Below are 18,250 nucleotides of genomic sequence, written 5' to 3'. Positions count from 1 at the left end.
AAGAATTAAAAGATGAGATTGTTGTTGTCCCCGGACCGTCTCGCAGGGACTTTTAACATTAGATTCTTTCACTTACAACCTTTTTCAAATAAGATCATGGTCATCTAACCTCTCTGTCATGTAAAAGCTTTAATCAGATGCACATCCTGTGCTCTCGGCTCTTTTAAATTTAATCGGGACACTAATTTTATACATTCTAGATAACGCGTCAATGACTAAGCAAAGAAGAAAGACCAGTCTGTCGAAAAGAGACCCACAAGCATTAGAGAGAAAAGAATGCAAAAAAGAACAATAATAATCTATGTGCAAATTCTGCTGTATAGGCTTTTAAATGTTTGAAGTGCTGTGCAAGATGCAGATCACACGGCACAGCAGCAGCAGCAAGCCAGCAGCCGATTGAGCAAAGAGGAGGTAAAAAAAAAATATATATATATATATTTCCCATTGTATCACCGTTTAAGAGGGGGTTTCGGAGGAGCGACCGCGTCTCCTTGGGGTGCGTTCAGCCCCCCCTCTTCACAACGCGAGCGGCAGAGACGTGAAGTGGCTGACACGTAGTGCAGGCTTGGGGGATTGGCGAGCGAAGCCAGCAGGGGGCAAAGCCCCCTAGTTATTAAAAGGGGTGACTCGGTTGGCATCCCAACATTTCCTTTGTGAACGGTGGTGTTCCCACAGTCGACTCCACTGTTTCACGTTACTCAGGTTGTGACGCCAATCAAAATTTAATGTTACAAGCTTTATGAGCCATGGTGAGTGAACGCATAATAAGATCAGTCAGAGAAACGAGACATGAAAATGAAAAGTCAAAGAAATTGAAAGATGTGTGATATTTTTATTTTTTTTTTATGGCGCTTGCAGAGTCACTCTTGTTCAGAAAATTGTAATGTTTGAGTGAGTAATTGTAACTTTTACTCTTCTTGGTAGACATTTATTCAAATATGTTTTATGTGGAGACTGTTCTGATTTTAGGATTGGATGCCAATACCGAGTAGTGATTTGCAGCAATTTTTAAATTCTTACACTACTGGTGTTTTCTCCTATAAAACAGAATGCTGTAGCAGTTATTATGAAGCTGATATTTTAATTCTGTTTCATTTTAATTACTTTGTATCTAAGTGTGTCTTGTAATTCTTTCATGTTCCTCGAATTTTGTGGATGTATCCGCAGGGGTCGGTGATACTAATCCATAATAGTCAAGGGACCGCAATCTGTCTGATAAAGGCTGCTGGAAAGTGAAGTCCGGGCGATTCATTTGAACGTGCTCTGGTGTTTTTGGTGGTGTTTTAAGTATTGTACTCCTTTGTCTCATTTTCTCATCCCGACTCATTTTCTGAAACCACTTTTTCTGGAAAGGGTTGCAGTTAGCAGCAGGCCAAGCTGGTCAGCTCAGACTTTCCTGATATTCCAGGTGTTCCCAAGCCAGCCAAGAGATACAATCCCTCCAGCAGGTTCTGGGTCTGCCACAGGGTCTCCACTGAGTAAGACGTGTCCGGAGCAGATCTAAGGGGGGACCCATCCAGGAGGACATTCTTACAACATGGCCAAATGAATCTGAGTGACTGCTCTCCATTCGAACACTATTTTGAGGCTCTCCTAAATTGCTGCTCTTCTTAAGCCTATTACGGAGTGTCAGCTAAGCTGTCCAGTGAAGAAACCTCTTTTCTACCAGTTGTATTCTCAATTTCATTTTTTCTGGTCACAACCATCCATTATCCACCGCTTATACGAGGTCGGGTCACGGGGGCAGCAGCCTAAGCAGGGAAGCCCAGACCTCCCTCTCCCCGGCCACCTCCTCCAGCTCCTCTGGGAGGACCCAGAGACGTTCCCAGGCCAGCCAGGAGATATAATCCCTCCAGTGTGTCCTGGGTCTGCCCTGTGGCCTTCTCCCAGTGGGGCATGCCCGGAATACCCCCAGGGAGGCGTCCAGGGGGCATCCTAACCAGATGCCCGAATCACCTCCACTGACTCCTCTCAATGCGGAGGAGCAGAGACTCTACTCCGAGTCTCTCCCGGATAACTGAACTCCTCACCCTATCTCTAAGGGAAAATCCAGCCACCCTGCGGAGAAAACTCATTTCTGCCGCTTGTATCCGTGATCTTGCTCTTTCGGTCACTACCCAAAACTCGTGGCCATAGGTGAGGGTAGGAACGTAGATCGACTGGTAAATCGCCAGCCTCGCCTTTTGGCTCAGCTCTCTCTTTACCACGACGGACCATTGCAGAGCCTGCATTACTGTGGATGCTGCACCGATCCGTCTGTCAACCTCCCGCTCCCTTCTTCCCTCACTCGTGAACAAGACCGCGAGATTCTTTGAACTCCTCCACTTGAGGCAGTAATGTGTTCCCAACCCGGAGAGAGCATTCCACCCTTTTCTGGCTGAGAACCATGGCCTCGGATTTGAGGTGCTGACTCTCATCCCCGCCACTTCACACTCGGCTGCGAACCGCTCCAGTGAGAGCTGGAGGTCACTGTCCGAAGAAGCCAACAGAACCACGTCATCTGCAAATAGCAGAGCAACCCACAGCTCATTATGCTTTCACTTTGTCATTATTCATTATTGAGTGTAGATTGATGGGCAAAAATGACACATTTATCTGTTTAAAATGGAAATCTACAACACACTAAAATGTACAGAAAGTGAAGGGGTCTGAATACTTTGTGAATCCACCATATGTGCTTATAGGGAGTGCCTCAGACTTGATCATAAGAGTTATCCCCCTCAAATCATCAAGTCATGGTCCTTTGGGGGAAAGGGTGTCTTGTTCCTTGCAGGTAAAATGTGAGCATCTGTCTCAAATGGAGGAGTTCAAGTACTTTTGACCAGTGAGAGTTGAGGCAATTGTGAGATGGACTAACAACTTGGTGTCAAAGCAGTAGCCTTAAAGGATGTTGTCCCAAACTCTAGCTGGAGAAGAATCAAAAGTTGCTGTCATAGTTTTAGTAATTACTTGGTTTCCCTTTCCTTTCAGATGTGTGGCTGGACAATTGCGCCACTGAAGCTGGCGCATAGAATTAAACATCTCAAGGAGAGCTTCACTGAGAGGGGACGCATTCAACTCTATGAGTTCCTAGATCTCCTTCCACTGTGAGTTGAGCAATTTAAACTTTTATTGGCTATGATATTAAGTAACCATTGATGTCAAACAGCACTTCAAAAAGACAGTTTCCCCTTGGGGGTTAAAGACATTTTTGATTTAATATACTTTGTTAATGTCAGGTGATCTCAGATTTGTAATTAAAATGATATTATGCAGCAGTTAATTGTCATTGAAAGGATAAGTAAGCAGAGGTGTGACCACAGGGGGGCTGGGGTGGGCACTGCCCCCCCAGAGACAAGCCGTGCCCACCCTGCGAAATGCTCTGTCTGTCCAATGAAAACTCTGGAGAAGAATAACATTTGATTTTCACAGTTCACTTCGCCGTATATTTTGTAGCACGTTTTGAACCTGTTGACCGCATTTCTTTAATTAAAACAGCATACACGTTCCATTCTTATTTTATTTTCTGGTTGGTAACACCAAAGGCTATGCATAGGTGGATTATTAAAAAGCAGACATCTTCAACCTCTGTCCCTCCGAGAGCTGCTGGCTCCACGGTTGAGCCCAGAACCGCTGCTACCAACATGCAACACAGCGCACTCACGTCGGGAACTGAAACTCCAAAAGATGTAGATAAGCCTACACAATCCTCCAGCTCTGCGCCTGTGTCGGGTACTCCAAACCTCTGCCTTCAACAAAATATACAGTCCGGTCTGCCTGACTTAAATATGGATAACCCATCCCAGCCCATTTTAATTAATTATCCCAAGCGCGCATTCGTAAAGACACTCAGATGTTTCAGTGCAAGCTGGTATCAGTCTCGACCAAATCTGACGCAAATCTAGTGTTTCCAGTTCGGACTGCGAGGACATATTCACCAAACACGGTTACACTAATTGGAAAAAAGCTCTAGAAAAAGACGGTGGCGGCTTCCACAAACACGCGTCTAGTATCCCGCACGTCAGAGCCATGTCTGCATGGCAAGAGTATTGGCGCTGGGCAGAGACGGGTGAAAGCATAGTTCAACTACTGGTCCAACCCAGATACAAAAGAATAGATATTATGTGAAAAGCAATGGGGAGGCCGTTTAGTTAATGGCAGTCATGGAAATGGCTTAGCGTGGTCACAATCACGAAGGTGGGGAGGAGGGACTTTTCCTTAAGTTCTTTGATTACACAATCAAAAAAGATGCCAAACTTGCAGAAATTGTAAAATACATCCCAGACAATGCAAAATACACATCCAATGTAATTCAAAATGAAATAATTGAGACTCTTGCCAAAATGGTGGTTAAAGATATCAGGACCAAATATGAAAAAGCCGACTCTCCTGGATTTTGCATTAAAAATGATGGTACCAGGGATCGCTGTAACATTGAGAATTTGTCTGTAGTGATTAGATTTGTCCAGAACTCCATCCCTGAAGAACACCTGATTGGCTTAATTCAACTGAATCAGCTTGATGCTGATTATATTTGTAACCAAATTCTGTCACATTTCTCTGAGTTAGGTTACAGCCCAGACAATTTAGTGTGTCAGTGCTTTGATGGTACTTCTGTCATGTCTGGGGCAAGGGGTGGTGTCCAGGCTTTGTTACAAACTAAAGTTGGGAAATATATTCCATATGTACACTGCTACAACCACCACCTCCATTTACCAGTGATACATGCAATGGAATCAGAACCTCTGGCTAAGAAGTTTTTAACTGGTCAAATTCATTGAACACATTTTGTCACAGACATTATGTTTCACACACATACAATATACCCACACTGGCAAGACTTCAAGAAATATGATGGACCAGTCATTATGATGTCACAAAGTCCATTGTCAACAATGAGGAAGCTATAAGGGGGCTTCTCTCAGAGGTAGCAGAAGCTGGCACTGCCCCTTTTGACATTTGCACAGAGGCGTGTGGTCTTTTGACACAATTAAAAAAGCAGAATTTCTTCAATACAGGAAAATTCCTCCTTCATGTGCTTGGTGTGCTGAAACCAGCCAATGCAATTCTACAGGCACATGCAGTGGATTTGTGCACTGCTGGAAAGGTGGTGACAGCTTCACTGGCCACACTGAAGGAGATGAGATGTGTCTCATTCTGGGAGGAGCATTTCTCTCAGTGTGAAAGTAGGCCTACCAATTCGCTCAAAAGGAAACAGAAAGTTAATTCACAGCTTGATGACAGTATTGTCGTGTCTACGCTTGGGCATGGTGACTCTGATGAGCAAATTGCTCCTAATCAAACTTTTAAAAGGGCTATGTTCAGCATTCTTGATAGAGCTATTGTGGAAATGGAGACAAGATTCTCTCAGAGAAATGTTGAATTATTGAGGGCAACATCGCTTCTCCTGCCAAAATCAGAATTGTTTATTGATCATTCTCTCCTGAAACCACTTCAGGCACTTGCAGGCACAGAGCAAAACAGCATGAGCTCGCAAAATGAAATTGCTGTGGCAAAAGCAATGTTGATTAATAAACTGCCAGCTGATGCTAATTTCTCTGAAGCGTGCAAATGCATTCAGCAGTACAAAGAGGCCTTCCCTATGTTGCATTCGCTATCTGTCACAGCACTCATCATTGGTGTGTCTTCAACTGCATGCGAAAGCTCTTTCTCTACTTTGAACTGCATTCTCACTACACTCTGCCGAACAATGCTGCATTCAAGAAAGAGAACTTTAGTCATTCTGGCACATGAGAAAAACATCACAGAAAATCTAGACATGAATGAATTTATTTCAGAATTTGCCAAGAGTAACTGCAGACCGGTCCTGTAGATAATATCCAGGTTAAACACTGGAAACTGATATCCTATAGCCTCTCTAATGACTACAATGAGCCAAGTTTCTGTTCTTGCTCTCATATGTTGTATACATTTGACTTATTTACCTTGTATATGTAGTTCTATATTTGTTCACAAAAAAATAATACAAGTTCCATTGCCTCTGTTAATTTTATTTAACAATAGGTTATGATTTATGCCACAATTTTTGCTTTTATATGTTATATAAAACTATGCTTTTATTATTATTTGACCCCCCTACAAAAATGGGGAGGGATGGATGGATGGATATTTTTTGCCCCAAAGACAAGCCAAATGCCCACCCACACATGATGTTCTGGTCACACCTCTGAGTTTAAGTCATTCACCTGATGCTAAGCATGTTTGAGCCCGTCTTGTATGTGGATGGGTGACCATCTAGGAAAAGCTTGGGTTGCTGCTGGAAGAGGTGATGGTGAGGCTGGCAGAGGGACGTTTACCCTGTGGTCTGAATGTGGATCCCAGTGCCCCATTGCAGAGACACTGGGTTAAAATATGGGGCTTTCCTTTGGACGAGAAGTGAAATTGAGGTCCTGACTTTCTAATCTCATAAAAGATCCCAGGGGCATCCTTCGTAAAGAGCAGGGGGTATCCCGATGTCCTGGCTAAATTGTGCTCCATGGTCTAGTCATTCTGGCCCCTAATCACCCTCTGTCTCTAATTGGCTGTCTCTCTTACCACTTCACTACCTAACACCTAATGTGTGGCGAGCATATTGGTGCAAAAATGGCTGCCCTCACATCTTCCTGGTGGGTGCTACACATCAGTGGCAATTGAAGTGGCACCCCACTCACTGAAGATCTTGGAGTAGTGACATAAGTGCTATATAAATGTAAAGAATTATTATTATTATTTGTTTAGTATTTTTCAAGGCAAAGTTATTTCTTCACAATAATGATATACTGGTCAAATTCTGTTAGAAGAAATTGCTCGGGACTTAAAAAATTATTTTAACGGGGATTTTGTTACAATGGAATTGAAAAATAGCATGGACTGTTGGCACAAATCAAACTCGATGGCAATATCTGGTTTGTTCTTTCCAATGTCAATAGCAGTGAGAAGTTCCAGTTTTTTATTTACTTGTTTTCTACGGCGCCCCTCAGGGTTCATTGCTCACGCCACCTTAACTTTCATAAATCGTGCCCCTCCACTGACTTCACCTAATGGACTGACCAGCTCCCTCCACCTGCCGGCTCTTCTTTTGTAAGTCACTCCTTACAAACGTTTCACAATAAGACCGTGATGAAAAATGTGAGGAAATGAAGGTTACATTTGTAAATAAGAATTGCTGGATGTATAAATTTGCAAGCAAAAAATTTCAGAGATGCTTTCAAATGCAACAAATTAAAAGAAAAAAAAGGATTATGGTGTGCAGGTGTTCATTGGGTAAAATGTCAGTGAATTTGTGAAATGCGTTGCAAACTGGTTGAGTAACATAAACCCGCATTCAATACTTTCGCCGAAAGGTGAGCCTAAAATTGATTCTCAATCTTGTCATTGTGCTCCTTGAAGTCTAACTGTACCTCGAGAATCCCGGAATTAAGCGACAGAGTCGAGCTGCCATGGACCTCCAGAGCTCCACAAGCACGAGTCAGAGTTGATTGACCGTTATTGCACTCCTACATATGGCCTGCAGTAGCCCTTCTCGAGCTCTGCAAAAGTCACAAATCTTGATGCTCCCATAATCTCCTGGATCATAAATGACTTGGCCAACAGACAGCAGTTTGTGAGGCTCGGTGGCGACTGTGTGCCAGAAATAATGGTGTGTAATACTGGAGCACCATGGGGAACTGCCCTGTCTCTTTTCCTGTTCAGCCTCTACATAACAGATTTCTTACACAATGCCTGCACTTACCATTGTAACAAAAATGACCACAAGACATTGCAAAGGTTTGGGGCAGGCACCTGTATAATTGTTCCCGGCTGCAAAACTTATTAATAATAACTAATTAATCAAGTTCACGTTCACACGACTCAGCCTCAGTATTAACAAGATGGCGGCTTTAAAGGCCATTAAAGGAAGTGATGTTATCAGGACCGGAACCAGAAGTGACATCGTTGGCTGCCCCAGAGCCGGGCGGGATTTCCCTAGAATGGTCTGTAAGAGATCGAGAGCGAGAATTAGTGCACTTCGCCACCCCCTGGTCTGGCATGGAATTACATGTATTCAAGCCCTTTAGTTGCCTCCTAAATACGCGTCTGTGACACCATCTACTAGAATTTTTCAGATCACTCGCCCATCATTGGCTGCAATTGGGTCTTGTTCAAAAAGCGGACGCCATTATACACCAGGGTTTAACTTTAAGATTAGGCACCCTTACACTAGTTTAAAATTAGGCACCTCATCTAAATTTTAAGATTAGGCACCCTGGTGTACCTGGCCTTACCCCCACGAACCTTAAGTTCAGGGTTTTTGTAGTAGGGGCAGGCCAGTCTAAGACAAACAACAGGAAGGACAATTTTAACATTAGGCATCCACTTTTTGAACAAGACCCGCTGCATTAATAATGGAGATAAGTCAGAGTCCAGGAAGTTTGTGGAGGACTTTGCCTTGTGGTGCAGGGACAACAACCTGCAATTGAACATCAGCAAGACAAAAGAGCTGGTGGTGGACTTCGGACGTGCCGAGGAGCCTCAAACACCAGTCACCATCAAGGGGGAGGATGTGGAAGTGGTGCAGTGCCCAGGGGTCCATGTAAACGGCAACCTGGACTGATCTGACAAAGCAAGAAGTGCCAGAGCACACTGTACTTGCTAAGGAGACTGGGGTCTTTTGATATGTAAGTGGGAATGTCCTAGCGCTCCTTAGTAGCCAGTGTGGTGGTCTACACCGTGGTCTCCTGGGAAGCAACTTGAGCTCAAAAGAAGCACAATGCCTGGAAAATGCTGGCAAAATTGGATATCATCATGAAAAATCACCTCCAGGAGGCGCTCTCTCTCTCTCAGAGCACATTTAGCCACAGGCTCATTCCACCAAGGAGCACCTCTGGGGGTCCTTTCTGCCCACTACTAGCAGGCAATTCAGTGCTTCCACCTAATGTACTCGTTAAGTTCATTTTTATTTATCTAATTAATTATTTTATTTGTCAGTTGATTGATTGGCTGTATTTGCCCCCGTGAGTCTGTATTTTTTTTTTTTTAATGTTTCTTCTGCTGTAGGCATTTGAATTTCACCATGGGATTAATAAAGTTTATCTATAACTGTCTGTTCAGTGGAGCTCCTGATTCACAATTTTTGTGCCAAGTGCTGAAGAAATGCATGTGTTTTGCTGTTTTTATTTTAATGAAAAATGACTTTGGTGCAATGAATTTTGCAGATAAAACAGACTTCCCTGGAATGAGTTTTTTCTTTTTTTTAAACATTGGGAAATTGGCCAGGACCAAAACAAAAAAAAAGTTTTAGTTAGAACTACTGTAGTTAACAAATTTGGAAGTAATCAGTAATTTTACCTGTATGTTGAATTGACTTAAGGAATTGCACTTTGAAGTCAGACATCTACAATATAATGAAAAACTAATGTCTGTGTTTCTAGTCTCTCTGAGCCATCTGATTGGTCAGTTTGGCTTTGGTGACAACTAAAGAAGAAGGGCGAGAGCGAGACGCACAAGAAGGAGTAAAGGCACATTGAGAGAGTCACCTTCAACGACAGGAAGTATAAAACTGGACAGGCAGTGAGAAAACTGCCTTGAAAATAACGACAGAGTGGTGGGCCGCATAGGTCCTGGAGGGCCGCAGTAGCTGCAGGTTTTTATTCCAACCCAGTTTCTTAATGAGGAGTCATTTATTGCTGATGAAGCACTTTTTGCTCAAGTGACATTTTGATGCTACATTTTAGTGGTCCCTTTTGTTAAGGTTCCCCGTCCTTAATTGTTTATTTCCACCTTAAGAAGCTGTTTTTAATGGCTCCTTATTAGCAATTAGATGCAAATGACAAAGGAGCCAGCAGTCATCCACCTAACTTGTTTCCATTTACACTGCTGTGTGGATTCATCAGGCACAGACTTAGAAAAATATGACAGACTGAAAATTATCCATTTTAGGCTTCAAATTATTTGGATGATATCAGTGTAAAAAAAAACATCTTTGATATAAGAACCTGACAGTGCAGACTAACAAGCCATACAATCAAATAAGGTCTGAGATTAGTACGGATTGGTTGGAACGAAAACCTGCAGCCACTGTGGCCCTCCAGGACTGACATTGCCCACCCCTCCTTTACGGGAACAAGATCAAGTGCCAGTAAAGAGACGTTCACACACAAATTAATAGAGGAAAGGCACTGAAGGTACACACAGTGCAAGAGAGAGCACATTTTTAACAATTATGTATTTATTCATTCTATTACCTGTCTTCAACAGACACCATGGCTAGTATTTTATAAATTTAAAGAAATAACTGGATTCTCCTAATTTTTTATAATGAGACTAGTGAGTAATGCAGTCCCAACATTTATATGTGTGTGTGTGTGTGTATATATATATATATATATATATATACATATATATACATATATATTGTGATGGATGGCCGGCCATTTATCCCGGCCAATACCCCCAAGCCGCCAGGTGGAGCCCTCCTTGCAGCGTGGAGGTCCCCAGAAGACCAGCAGGGCATCATGGACATTGGAGTTTTTATGCAAAGCCCTGCTGGATGCCGTGAGGGCCACAGGAGGGAGCTGCAGGGAGGACCGAGGGTATCTTCGTGCCCTGTGACCCGGAGGTTCATCACAGGAAGAGCGACGGACTTCCGGTTTGAAGAAAAGGACTATTTACCCTGACCCGGAAGGAATAAGGACTTGTGGACTATTGGGCAGAAACACTTCCAGGTCAGGAGGTATAAAAGGACTATGGGAACTCACAGACAACGAGCTGAGCTGGGTGGAAGGGTGGCAACGCGTCTGGGAGCTGGAGTATTGTGTTTATTGATTGTATTGGCGATTTATGAGTATTGTGGTGGAGAGTGTGCTTTATGCACTGTGGCGACAAAATAAAGTCAACTTGAGGACTTTTACCTGGTGTCTGGAGTCGTGGACAGGAGTTCAAGGGAGCGAGAGCGACCCTATCGTTCACAATATATACATATATATACATATATATATATATATATATATATATACACTCACCTAAAGGATTATTAGGAACACCTGTTCAATTTCTCATTAATGCAATTATCGAATCAACCAATCACATGGCAGTTGCTTCAATGCATTTAGGGGTGTGGTCCTGGTCAAGACAATCTCCTGAACTCCAAACTGAATGTCAGAATGGCAAAGAAAGGTGATTTAAGCAATTGTGAGCGTGGCATGGTTGTTGGTGCCAGACGGGCCGGTCTGAGTATTTCACAATCTGCTCAGTTACTGGGATTTTCACGCACAACCATTTCTAGGGTTTTCAAAGAATGGTGTGAAAAGGAAAAACATCCAGTATGCGGCAGTCCTGTGGGCGAAAATGCCTTGTTGATGCTAGAGGTCAGAGGAGAATGGGCCGACTGATTCAAGCTGATAGAAGAGCAACTTTGACTGAAATTACCACTCGTTACAACCGAGGTATGCAGCAAAGCATTTGTGAAGCCACAACACGCACAACCTTGAGACGGATGGGCGACAACAGCAGAAGACCCCACCGGGTACCACTCATCTCCACTACAAATAGGAAAAAGAGGCTACAATTTGCACGAACTCACCAAAATTGGACAGTTGAAGACTGGAAAAATGTCACCTGGTCTGATGAGTCTCGATTTCTGTTGAGACATTTAAATGGTAGAGTCAGAATTTGGCGTAAACAGAATGAGAACATGGATCCATCATGCCTTGTTACCACTGTGCAGGCTGGTGGTGGTGGTGTAATGGTGTGGGGGGTGTTTTCTTGGCACACTTTAGGCCCCTTAGTGCCAATTGGGCATCATTTAAATGCCACGGGCTACCTGAGCATTGTTTCTGACCATGTCCATCCCTTCATCACCACCATGTACCCATCCTCTGAGGGCTACTTCCAGCAGGATAATGCACCATGTCACAAAGCTCGAATCATTTCAAATTGGTTTCTTGAACATGAAAATGAGTTCACTGTACTAAAATGGCCCCCACAGTCACCAGATCTCAACCCAATAGAGCATCTTTGGGATGTGGTGGAACGGGAGCTTCGTGCCCTGGATGTGCATCCCAGAAATCTCCATCAACTGCAAGATGCTATCCTATCAATATGGGCCAACATTTCTAAAGAATGCTTTCAGCACCTTGTTGAATCAATGCCACGTAGAATTAAGACAGTTCTGAAGGCGAAAGGGGGTCAAACACCGTATTGGTGTGGTGGTCCTAATAATCCTTTAGGTGAGTGTATATATATATATATAAATAAAAAAAGCCTTAAAACTTACCGAATATATCCACTTTTAAGTAGCAAAGGTTTTGATTTAAGAAAACGTGCCTTCTGTGTACCTGTAGCATGTGACAACAAAAAGAAAGCTGGAAATCATACATTTCTTTCCAAATTCTTGCTGTCATCTTCTCAAGAGAAGTGCTTGCTTATCTGATGGCTGCAAACTTTGTGGATCGAGTCATGACGACTCAATCGCCAAGCTCTGTTCTGCTTTCAATCCTACCTTTGGTGTTCTGTTTCTTCAGCAGTTATGTCCTTGCCATGGCTTGTAACAACAAATCAAGTCTCACAAGATTTTTTTTTCCCCCTAAATGGTGCTTACTTTTTCACCTGTTATGTTCTGTGTTGTAATTTTGCATAACCTACGAAGTGAGATTCACGCAGCGTCATGGGGAATAGCTCATGTAAGAATTTCGTTCGTTCTTTATACACATAATAGTAAATCAGAATCAATCTGCTTACACTGCATTGCAATTTTAATAAATGCCTTAGATTTATGAAACAGCCAAGTCCACCTGCATGTTGCACACTCCTTGGTGTGTTGTGCGTACTGTAAAAGAAGCCCGGATCACAGACAAATACGCAGACCAACAATGTCTAAAAAGCACACTCTATTTTCTTCTGCACACACAGCACACAGTGTACCAACCCTCAATTTTCCTCTGTCCTTTTCTTCTCTATTCTTCACTTTCTCCTTCTCTTCTGCCGCCTCCACTCCTCTCCTCAAGCTCCGTCTTCTGCCTCCCGACTCCGGCTCCCCAAATGGAGTGAGGCAGCCTCTTTTATATACTGTACCCAGAAGTGCTCACCTTTTGGCCACACTTCCGGGTGTGGTGGAAGTGCTGCATGGGACCCCAGCTCCTCTTCTGGCAGCACTTCTGGGTGAGGAGGAAGTGCTGCAGACCAAGCCTCCGGAGCTGTCCAGGCGCTCCCTGTCCGTGGCCACAGGCCCCAGCAGGGTTGAGCTCCTAAGCTCCAAGCCCATGGCTCTGATGCGACCCAGGGGGGCTGCCCTCTCATGTCCCTGGGGAGGTACTGCTGTTGATGTGTCCTCTCCCCTGGCCCTCTCCTACAAAGGGCATTATTTTCCACTAGGTAGCGCTAGCTCCCTGGAAATACAATCATTTTGCAATTGTGGTGTCTTAAGTAACCTGAAAGTATATAGATATAATATTAAAATTTGATACCCCTCCCGTAGTGATGCGGCGGTAAGAAATCACATAAGAGAAAATAACTTAGCTTTCTTTAATGACGATTTACGCGGCATTACAGAAGAAGGAAGCCATGACAAAACTATTACTGAAGTGGGAGCTCGATGTATACAGTCTGCCATTTTCGTTGCGGCGTTGGAAGGATTTTCAGGATCGGATGGCGGTATCTCCCGTCCATCCATTGGCTTCAAAGGTGTGCCGGGCAATGTCCCAAGGCTTTATAGTCTTTCTCCATGTGCAGGGCCTCACTTAAGTGAATCATGCCATTCCAAACAAGGAAAAGAAAAGATACAATTTCATGCTGACTCTGACACACAGAAGTAGTGCACGATGCCCATTTACAGTTGTCCTTAACTTGTCTCGTCTTAAGATGCTTGCCTAGCAATTCTAAATGCTGGGCCCCTGTACTAATTCTGGTTTTGCATTAGCTGTACATGTGAGAAGAAAAAGACAGCAGATTTAAAATATTTGCATAGAGCGCAGTAGCATATTAAACTTTTATTCTGATTGCAGGCATCCTGACTGGGCAAGGACCCTAGTCGTCTATCACTGCATGCACAATGAAAAAGAAAAATTCTCGGAGTATGGAAAAAGGCAGAGTGCTTGATAAAGCCCTACCACCCATACACCAGTTATTGAATTTTTGAACACGTGCTGAGTCTGTCTTGCTGAGGATGTGGTCATAAAAGAACGGAGGACATAGTTTTTAAAGTCATGGGCACTCACTGATGCCAATTAATACATAAATACACGGGGAATATGTACAACCGCTATGCAGGACCTTGTTTCTGTGAGGCTCTGTCTATCCTAAAACATCAGTATGAAACTTATTAAACTTCAACCTGACTAAACAAAGTGTATGCCTTTAACATCTCTTCGGTTCTTGCCCCCCATTTGCATACTACACACATGGTCAATCTTTTTCTCACTAGCCCACCGAAGAAAACACGCTCATGGTAATACCAGGCAGCATCAGGCAATATCTTTGTGAAATAATGGAAGAAGCTTCTGCATAGTGAAATAATGTGAACAGTCATACAAGGGCCTTTTTTTTTTTCAGCTATTGCTGTCTAGTTGTCTACAGAACTGAGGCCGCATGTGATGATAGTGGTCCATGGTGTGTATGATTTTTAAATGAATAATTTGGAGCATGCATGATTTAGGTGGGCACAGATGCACGTGAAAATGTGCACGAGCTGCTCCAACTTTGCTCAAGCTGTTTGGCTTGATCGTGCATTCACATTCAGACATGAGCAGGTCAGTCAAGTGCTTTATTCACGTTTTGGAGTTGCCGATTGTGGCACCAGCGCTGAGCCACAGCTTATATAAGGGAGCCCTGGTGAAGAGAGGGAAGAGAACTGGAGAAACGTGAGAGTGAGAAGGTAGCATTGATGTGTTCAAGTCAGTGTTACGTAGACAAGGCAGAATGGTTTGTAGCCCCACAGAGGAGAGCAAGTGATTGGTGCTCCGGCGGTGGATCTACCCCCTCTGAATAATTTTGAATGCTTTGAACTTGATTGGACTCCACCTGAGTGAAATTGAATTGATTGGACATCGTTTAGAAAGGAACACATGTACCTGTGTGTAGAAGATCCCACAATTCACATTGCATGCCAGGACAAAAACCAAGTCATGAAGTCCAAGGGTCTCTCCCTATAGACCTCTGTGATCAAATTGTGGTGAATGAAGCATAGATCAGGGCAAGGCATTGAAAACATGGTTTAAGGCTTTATATGTTCTCAGGAGCACAGTTGGTCTCAATAATTGTAACATGGAAGAAGTTTGGAATTGCCAAAACACTTCCTGGAGTTTGACCATCCAGTCAGAGTGAGTGATCGGGCAAAAAGGAGTCTTAGGGAGATGACCAGGAACCTAATGGTCCTTCTAACTGAACTTCAGAAGTCCTCCACTGAGATGAGAGAACCAGTCAGATGAACGACCATCTCAACAGCACTCCATCAGTCAGGCATTTCTGGTAGAGTGGCTCGATGGAAGCCACTCTTGAGTAAAATGCCTATGTCAGCCTACTTAGTTTTCCAAACAGCATGTAATGGACGTAGAGAGCATTAGGCAAACGTTTCTCTGGTCTCAAAACACTAAGCAGAATTCTTTGGGCAGAATTCCATGCCACTGCTCATCCCTGGCCTTATACCATCCCTAAAGTGAAACAACATCATGCTATGGGGATGCTGCGTAGTGGCAGGGACTGGGAGACTGGTCAGAATTTAGGAAAGGATGAATGCTTTGAAATATCCAGAGAATCATGAAGAAAAGCTGCTCCAGAGTGCATTCATATTCAATCTGGGGTGACGCTTCACCCTTCAGCATGACAGTGACCCGAACAATACAGCCAAGACAAAGCTGGTGTGGCTTTGGGACAGGTCTCTGAGTGTCCTTGAGTGTCTCCATTGATTGACCTAAGGATGAAACTTACAGATGCCTCCCAAACGGCCTAACGGAGTTTGACAGGATCTGCCAGGAAGAATGGAATAAAGAGCCCAAAATCCAGGTGTGCAACTGCTTGTTGAGAGACTTACCCAAAAAGCCTCAAAGCTGGAATTGCTGCCAAAAGGGCTTCTGCAATAAGGTCTGGATACATCTATGAAGCAGAAATTTCATTTTTTAATTTGTAATAAATTTGCAAAACCTTTCTGAAAACATGTCTTCGACTTATTCATTATGGGTTATTGAGTGAAGGTTTATGGGTAAAACTGGCAAATGTATCAAATGTATTGTGAATCTCCCCTTGTGGATTAATAAAGTTTATCTGTCTATCTATCTATCATTATATAGCGCCTTTCATATCTATCTATCTATCTATCTATCTATCTACAGTGGTGTGAAAAACTATTTGCCCCCTTCCTGATTTCTTATTCTTTTGCATGTTTGTCACACAAAATGTTTCTGATCATCAAACACATTTAACCATTAGTCAAATAAAACACAAAATGCAGTTTTTAAATGATGGTTTTTATTATTTAGGGAGAAAAAAAATCCAAACCTACATCGCCCTGTGTGAAAAAGTAATTGCCCCCTGAAGCTAATAACTGGTTGGGCCACCATTAGCACCAATAACTGCAATCAAGCGTTTGCGATAACTTGCAATGAGTCTTTTCCAGCGCTCTGGAGGAATTTTGGCCCACTCATCTTTGCAGAATTGTTGTAATTCAGCTTTATTTGAGGGTTTTCTAGCATGAACCGCCTTTTTAAGGTCATGCCATAGCATCTCAATTGGATTCAGGTAAGGACTTTGACTAGGCCACTCCAAAGTCTTCATTTTGTTTTTCTTCAGCCATTCAGAGGTGGATTTGCTGGTGTGTTTTGGGTCATTGTCCTGTTGCAGCACCCAAGATCGCTTCAGCTTGAGTTGACGAACAGATGGCCGGGCATTCTCCTTCAGGATTTTTGGTAGACAGTAGAATTCATGGTTCCATCTATCACAGCAAGCCTTCCAGGTCCTTAAGCAGCAAAACAACCCCAGACCATCACACTACCACCACCATATTTTACTGTTGGTATGATGTTCTTTTCTGAAATGCTGTGTTCCTTTTACGCCAGATGTAACGGGACATTTGCCTTCCAAAAAGTTCAACTTTTGTCTCATCAGTCCACAAGGTATTTTCCCAAAAGTCTTGGCAATCATTGAGATGTTTCTTAGCAAAATTGAGACGAGCCCTAATGTTCTTTTTGCTTAACAGTGGTTTGCGTCTTGGAAATCTGCCATGCAGGCCGTTTTGCCCAGTCTCTTTCTTATGGTGGAGTCGTGAACACTGACCTTAATTGAGGCAAGTGAGGCCTGCAGTTCTTTAGACGTTGTCCTGGGGTCTTTTGTGACCTCTCGGATGAGTCGTCTCTGCGCTCTTGGGGTAATTTTGGTCGGCCGGCCACTCCTGGGAAGGTTCACCACTGTTCCGTGTTTTGCCATTTGTGGATAATGGCTCTCACTGTGGTTCGCTGGAGTCCCAAAGCTTTAGAAATGGCTTTACAACCTTTACCAGACTGATAGATCTCAATTACTTCTGTTCTCATTTGTTCCTGAATTTCTTTGGATCTTGGCATGATGTCTAGCTTTTGAGGTGCTTTTGGTCTACTTCTCTGTGTCAGGCAGCTCCTATTGAAGTGATTTCTTGTATTGAAACAGGTGTGGCAGTAATCAGGCCTGGGGTGGCTACGGAAATTGAACTCAGGTGTGATACACCACAGTTAGGTGATTTTTGAACAAGGGGGCAATTACTTTTTCACACAGGGCCATGTAGGTTTGGATTTTTTTTCTCCCTAAATAATAAAAACCATCATTTAAAAACTGGATTTTGTGTTTACTTGTGTTATATTTGACTAATGGTTAAATGTGTTTCATGATCAGAAACATTTTGTGTGACAAACATGCAAAAGAATAAGAAATCAGGAAGGGGGCAAATAGTTTTTCACACCACTGTATCTATCTATCTATCTATCTATCATTATATAGTGCCTTTCATATCTATCTATCTATCTATCTATCTATCTATCTATCTATCTATCTATCTATCTATCTATCATTATATAGTGCCTTTCATATCTATCTATCTATCTATCTATCTATCTATCTATCATTATATAGTGCCTTTCATATCTATCTATCTATCTATCTATCTATCTATCTATCTATCTATTATTATATAGTGCCTTTCATATCTATCTATCTATCTATCTATCTATCTATCTATCTATCTATCTATCTATCTATCATTATATAGTGCCTTTCATATCTATCTATCTATCTATCTATCTATCTATCTATCTATCTATCATTATATAGTGCCTTT

General features: G+C 42.9%; 1 protein-coding gene across 1 annotated transcript in view; it reads left to right on the top strand.

Annotated features, from left to right (window-relative positions):
- Positions 1–18,250, top strand: part of LOC120530770 — a 350,925-nt gene that overhangs the window by 178,392 nt on the left and 154,283 nt on the right. The window contains exon 6 of the mRNA XM_039755354.1: positions 2,971–3,086. Within this exon, the coding sequence (XP_039611288.1) occupies positions 2,971–3,086 (116 nt within the window). The remainder of the gene's footprint in view (positions 1–2,970; positions 3,087–18,250) is intronic.

Source organism: Polypterus senegalus, chromosome 6 (assembly GCF_016835505.1).
Source record: "Polypterus senegalus isolate Bchr_013 chromosome 6, ASM1683550v1, whole genome shotgun sequence".
NCBI classification, from domain to species: Eukaryota; Metazoa; Chordata; class Cladistia; order Polypteriformes; family Polypteridae; genus Polypterus; species Polypterus senegalus.
This window is presented reverse-complemented; position numbering and strand designations above follow the sequence as displayed.